The sequence below is a fragment of the Mercenaria mercenaria genome, chromosome 14, assembly GCF_021730395.1.
Source record: "Mercenaria mercenaria strain notata chromosome 14, MADL_Memer_1, whole genome shotgun sequence".
NCBI lineage: Eukaryota > Metazoa > Mollusca > Bivalvia > Venerida > Veneridae > Mercenaria > Mercenaria mercenaria.
Window position 1 is genome coordinate 72283383 of NC_069374.1, and position 7281 is coordinate 72290663.

Sequence of the window (7281 nt, forward strand, 5' to 3'; positions counted from 1 at the left end):
CATAAATGAAACCACAATCGTGCAGACAAGTAATTGTTGACAAACTGTTTGAAACGTAAGATGGACATCAAGTGGTCACAAAAGCTCCACTTGAGCTTTGGCTCAGGTGAGCTAAAAACTATTCTGAAACATTGAGAGAAGAAACATTCAAATAATTTATTACTTCCCGAGCATAAATATTAAATTTTCCATGTTATAACCAAATACTATAATTTTTCCCAGCAAAATGTACTTATCTAAATATGGAACAACATTTACTTATACAACATTTACATAAATAAATACAAATAAGATAAAACTCTCAAGATGATTAAACAAACAAATAATGTAGCAACATTTTTGTAAGTCATTTTACTTAGCTCTTATCGAAACGAAATATAAGAGAAACTCATGATACCAACCATGATGAATGAGTATAAGGAATAATGTGACCACATTTTGTAAAAGTCACTTTCTGAGGCTGTACTAAGCCCACATAATAGAGAAACTCATGCTACCTATCATGCGTATCAAAGAGTAACCAAAATACCCAATAATACAGTACAACCCTTTAAAAAATGAAAGCTACTGAAGTATAATATTAATAATTACTATGCATTCATTTCTATGGTAAACAAGTTCCATTTTGTGTAATCATAATTATTGTGGATGATAAATACCACTTTGTCATACGTAATTTTCTTTAAAAAATGCAATTTTTGTTATTTTATCTAGGATCTAATTTCTGAAGAAAACATATACTTGGTGCTGTCAGAGGTTTATAAAGTTAGATAACTATGAAATGCCATCTATAAGAAAAATAAATTCTGCTTAAAACCATTAAAGGAGTTCTGTAAACAGTGAAAGTTCAAACTGGTCATACTAAGATCATTAAGTAATGAAATTAAGGGAAAGATTATGTTATGGGTTTGTGTGCGGAAACATCAAAAATGTGCAAACTGTTGAGTAATTTACTTTTATTAGATTTACAGTTTTCAGACATTGACTTTAATATACTTTTCAGAAAGCAGTGCAGGAAAAAGAGGCAATGATTGTTAAACTTGAAGAGGAATGCAACAGACTTAGAGAGGTATAAGAAACATTTATTAATAAGTGAAACATTCATTATGCATTTTATTACTTTGAGCTGAAAAAGGCACTCAATTTATTATCTTTGTGAACATTTTATATTTCTGCACCAGACTGCTTCTAAAATAATAAAACTATTTAAACTGTATTTATGCACAAAGAGTAAACCAGTTTTGGAAACATTTCCAGTTGCCAGGATACAAAGAAAATTTATGAATGCCTTCAAAATAAAAAACAATACTAAGGATTTAGAACTTTTGTTGAATAAAGAGCTTATTTCAGTAAATGTTATTGTCAGTCTTGCTGTGTAGAAGCCTACAACAGTGAACAATTTTGTTTTTTATGCACCATTTGCAAAGTAATTACAGTTTATGATAGCTATAGCTTTGTAAATGTATAATGTGTATGTATGACTTACTGATGTAATGTGATACATTACAGATGATGAAATCCCAGATTAGCACAGACAGCACAGAAAAGACAAAGAACAGTATTTCAGTTGAAAAGGTAATAATGAAGTAGATCAGACCAAACACACTGAAAGTTTCAAACTTTACTGTAGTTCCAACATTTCAGCTGCATGCCTTCTTCAGGGAATAATGATAGTAATAAAAAATGGAAATACCGTCATACATAGTATGTTACGTTATGCTAAAATAGTGGGAAAGAGACCATAGTAAAATGTGATGGACGTCTCGTGTATTACTTGTAACGTGTTATAATGAAAAAATTCATGTACATGTAAATAATTGATACCAATAATTAAGTAAATAAATTCTTATAGAAGTAATAAAGCAATGCATAATAAATTAGCATCTGATCAAAAAGATACACATGTTTCTATAGATAAAGGTACGGATTTTTTTGTTGAAAAGGCATTAATTTAACAAGTGTAAATAAAAATTATTCTATTTGTAATGTTTGCAAGAACATGATTATAACTTGAAAGATATTAGTTTTGTAGTATAAGAAAGGTTTATAAAGTAGTATTATTTTGTAATGTCTTATGTACGTCTAATTATTTTCAGAGACAGAGAGTCGAGTCAGAGGAAGTGAAATCAAGAAAGAAGGTATGCAAAAAGTGTTCCTTTTTCAATGTAATGTTAATTGCAGTAGCCTTACCATTTACCTTTAATTCTAGATTTTGATTCAATGAAAAGAGTGTTTGTTTATTTGAGCCTGTCTTATTAACTCAGTAGATACAGCAGGCTGCAATCAGGATGTCATAGTTTTGACCCCCTTCCCCCAACAAAAAAATCCCATGGGGGAGATGAATATTCTGTGACAGATGACAACATGTTTGGCATTAATTCATCATTTTGAGATATTGTGTAGACTGATACTAGGACTGAGCTGGTTCCATAAACACTGAACAAGGCTAGAACATTCTGCTGAAAAGCAGCAATTAAAAAAATCAAGCAAACACCAGATAATAGAGAAAGACATTATAAGTTTCAAATGTGTGGAACATACCTGGTTTTGTTACCCTGTGTACTTCGTGTGTTACATAAATTAACTAATACATCATTTTTTTCTTTATTCAGGTTAAGTTCACAAGTGATGGAGTGAGTGTTGGGGATGTTGTTTGGGCTCGGTATGTTGATGGCATTGCATATCCAGCAAAAGTGATGAAGTTCAGTGCAAGCACGCAAAGTAAGTTTTTTAGGAAAAATCTATGGATCACAGGGTCGTGAGTTTGATTGCTGGGTGAGGCGTTTGTTCTCTGTGACAATTTGAGAAAAGATGTTGTGTCTGAAATCTTTCTTCCTCCACCTCTGATTCATGTGAGGAAGTTGGCATTACTTGCGGATAACAGGCTTTTTTAGCTCATCTGTCACATAGTGACAAGGTGAGCTTTTGTGATCACCCGTCGTCCGTCGTCAGTCCGTGCGTCAACAATTTCTTGTCTGCACGATAGTGGATTCATTTATGATTTTATTTTAACCAAACTTGCACACAACTTGTATCACCATAAGATCACGGTTCCTTTCTTGAACTGGCCAGGTCCCATTATGGGTTCCAGAGTTATGGCCCCTGAAAGGGCCAAAATTAGCTATTTTGACCTTGTCTGCACAATAGCAGCTTTATTTATGATTTGATTTTTACCAAACTGGCACACAACTTGTATCACCATGAGATCTTGGTTCCTTTCTTGAACTGGCCAGATTCCATTATGGGTTCCAGAGTTATGGCCCCTGAAAGGGCCAGAATTAGCTATTTTGACCGTGTCTGCACAATAGCAGCTTCATTTATGATTTCATTTTAACCAAACTTGCATACAACTTGTATCACCATCAGATCTTGGTTCCTTTCTTGAACTGGCGAGATTCCATTATGGGTTCCAGAGTGATGGCCCCTGAAAGGGCCAAAATTAGCTATTTTGACCTTGTCTGCACAATAGCAGCTTCATTTATGATTTGAATTTAATCAAACTTGCACAAAACTTGTGTCACTATAAGATCTTGGTTCCTTTCTTGAACCGGCCAGATCCCTTAATGGGTTCCAGAGTTATGGCCCCTGTAAGGGCCAAAATTAGCTATTTTGACCTTGTCTGCACAATAGCAGCTTCATTTATGATTTGATTTTAACCAAACTTGCACACAACTTGTATCACCACAAGATCTTGCTTCCTTTCTTGAACTGTCCAATTCCATCATGGGTTCCAGAGTTATTGCCCCTTAAAGGTCCAAAATTGGCTATTTTGGCTTTTGCAGCCATATAGAGACTTCATTTATGGTTTTATTTGATACAAACTTCCAAAATATCTTCATCAACAATAGATCTTGGATTCCATGACAAATCAGATCCAATCGTAGGTTCCAGAGTTATTTTATATCTGATTACCTCCCCTGATTGTAATCAAAATGGATTTATATCAGTTAGTACTTATAGGACTTATTTAAAATTTCATTATTGTTATTAGTCGTGGACTGAGACAATCAGGGTAGATAACTATGGACTGATTTTATGTCAAATTACCTCCCTTTATTTCAAATTAAAATGGGTATATCTCCGTAACTAATGAAGATACTGATATGAAATTTCATTTATGTCAACAGATTTATTTGGCAGATCCTTCTTTTGTTCACTTACAATATATTTTTTTTAATTACTTCCCTTTTACGTTACTATAAATAGCTTATTTTTAGTAATTTTTTTATTATTGGCCATAGGGAAAACCGAGACCACTTTTCTGTGGCCATCATGGCCCTCTTGTTTAGCTCTCCTGAGCCAAATGCTCAAGGTTAGCTTTTGTGACTGTTCAATGTGAGTAATATATAAACAATTTGTAAAAAAAATCTTCTTCAAAACCACTGGGCAGATTTACACCAAACTTTCCTGGAATGATCCTTGGGTGGTCCCCTTTCAAATTTGCCTAAAGAATTTAATTTCATACAGAACTCTGAATGGCAACCAAAAGGCAAACCTTAAAAAAAATCTTCTTGTCAAAAACCACAAGGCCTAGGGATTTGATATGTAGTATGTAGGATCATTAGTTAGCCTCTACCAAGATTGTTCAAATTATCCACCTAGTGTCAAATATGGCCCCGCCTCGGAGGTCACATGGTTTATTTAGACTTAAATAGGGAAAAACTTTGAAAATCTTCCTGTCAAAATGAAAAGTTTAGGGTTTTGATATTTGGTATGTAGCATCATATAGTGGGCCTCCACCAAGATTGTTCAAATGATCCCACTAGCATAAAATATGGCCAAGCCCAGGGGGTCACATGGTTTGTATAGGAAAAAAAACAACTTTAAAATGTTCTTGTGTGAAACCACAAGACCTAGGTTTTTGATATTTGGTATGTAACATTGCCTTGTAGTCCTCTACCAAAATTGTTCCCCTGAGATGAAAAGAGGCCTTGCCACGGGGTTCCCTAGTTTCACATAGACATATATAGGAAACAACTTTAAAAATCTTCTTGCCTGAAACTGCAAGGCCTATGCTTTTGATATTTGGTATGTTGCATTGCCTAGTGGTCTACTACCAAAGTTCAAATTATGCCCCTTGGGTGAAAGAGGCCCTGCCCTGGGGTCCCAAGTTTTACAAAGGCTTATATTGGGAAAAAAACTTAAAAGATCTTTGCCTTTGATATTTTGTATGTATCATTGCCTAGCTGATCTCTAACAAAATTGATATACGAGTTATATAGGAAAAAATACTTATATCATATCATATTTCATACTGTTTAATTATATTTACCTAATGGCCCCAAGTGATTATGGTCACCTGACTGTGACCTTGACCTTCTGACCTACTTTCTTGTTTTTTTAAGATACAGCCTTGAAATTTGGATGACATGCACAGTTTTGTACACTTAACTTAAAACAGCAAATGTCACCTACTGACCTACTTTCTTGTTTTTGAATCTTTAGCAAAGAAATTTGTTCAAGCTAGTAACTTAACTCAGGTGAGCGATATAGGGCCATCATGGCCCTCTTGTACTGGTACAGAATCCAGGAACACTGGTAAGGCTAACTGCAAACCATTACCGGACTGAAATACTGTTGAAAAATGGCATTAAACCCAAAACAAACAAATTGATTGTTAGATAGATATTATTACTTCTAATTTTAACTGACATGGTAAACATGAGATTTTGAATTTTATTGTGGCTATATTTATGTTTTATTTTATTTGTATGTAGAAGCATTATAACAGAAATATTCTTTTCTTCACTTTCAGAGTATACAGTCCGCTATGTAGAGGATGGTGTTGTAACAGAAGTATCTGATATGGACATCAAACAGAAAAAGTGATTTGAACAATTTGCATTTGCTTTTGATTTTATGCTGTATCAGTGTGCCCAATCACGTGATCGTGCTACGTCATTTGAATTGACTTGCACAGTAAGCGCACAATGTCGAAAGTGGTTGAACAGGATTAGCGTTAAAACGAGAAGGCTTTGGTGGGGAAATCGTAGTTACGGGGGTATGATGAAATGTTATAAAAAGATAGAAAAAAAAAAAAAATTAATGTGATATCTATACATGCTGTTTTTTATATCATAATTCAGTTACATGTATTTGGTTTTGAAAATAGAAGATGTTATCATATCAAGAATTCATTAAAAGTTGTATTAAATCTGTGTTAGTATAATTATGGTATTCTAAGTATGATTAATGGGTGTTGATAATTAGTACATAGTAGTAGAAGTGTAGCATTTATTTCTGAATTAATTTAATGATTTTCAAAATACCGAAATATATCAGTCATTTCTTTAATGATGTCATTAGTACAGACTTAGTTTTATTTAAAGGAATCTAATCCTTTTACATGATGTTCAAGTTCAACACCTATTTATATTAACTGAGTGCTTCATGCATGTTTGATTTTAGATATAGACATTTTTAGCTCACCTGTCACATAGTGACAAGGTGAGCTTTTGTGATCACCAGTCTTCAGTCTGTGCGTCAACAAAATTTCTTGTCTGCAAGATAGAGGTTTCATTTATGATTTGATTTTAACCAAACTTGCACACAACTTGTATCACCATGAGATCTCAGTTCCTTTCTTGAACTGGCCAGATCCCATTATGGGTTCCAGAGTTATGGCCCCTGAAAGGGCCAAAATTAGCTGTTTTGACCTTGTCTGCACAATAGCAGCTTTATTTATGATTTGATTTTAACCAAACCTGCACACAACTTGTATCACCATGTGATCTCAGTTATTTTTTTGCACTGGCCATATCCCATTATGGGTTCCAGAGTTATTGCCCCTGAAAGGGCCAAAATTAGCTATTTTGACCTTGTCTGCACAATAGCAACTTCATTTATGATTTGATTTTAACCAAACTTGCACACAACTTTTATCACCACAAGATCTGTGGTACAACATGGATGGTACCTCCAATTTTTAGGTGTATTTTGACATATCTGTACCTTGTAAGAATTTTGTTTTTCTTTTTGGTTAAATTTCTTCCCTTTGTTGTTCCTGTCCTTTGGACTTATATATTTTTTCTGAGGACCTTCTTGTCCTCAAGTGCAATGATAACAGGTGAGCGATATAGGGCCATCATGGCCCTCTTGTTACAAAAATGTGGTCACATTATTTCTTATACTGTTCATCATGGTTGGTATAATGAGTTTCTCTTATATTTCGTTTTGATAAGAGCTAAGTAAACTGACTTACAAGAATGTCGCTACATTATCTGTTTGTTTAATCATCTTGAGAGTTTTATCTTATATGTATTTATTTATGTAAATGTTGTA

The 7281-nt window shown here is 33.8% G+C and overlaps 1 protein-coding gene across 1 annotated transcript; it reads left to right on the plus strand.

Moving 5' to 3' along the window:
- Positions 1 to 663: 663 nt before the first annotated feature.
- On the plus strand, positions 664 to 6867 carry LOC123565579 (uncharacterized). Its single transcript, XM_053523872.1, has 5 exons — positions 664 to 1069; positions 1510 to 1575; positions 2097 to 2138; positions 2613 to 2721; positions 5756 to 6867. The coding sequence occupies exons 1-5, from the start codon at positions 1028 to 1030 to the stop codon at positions 5827 to 5829; spliced, it is 333 nt and encodes a 110-aa protein (XP_053379847.1). The 5' UTR covers positions 664 to 1027; the 3' UTR covers positions 5830 to 6867.
- The last annotated feature ends 414 nt before the right edge of the window (positions 6868 to 7281 follow it).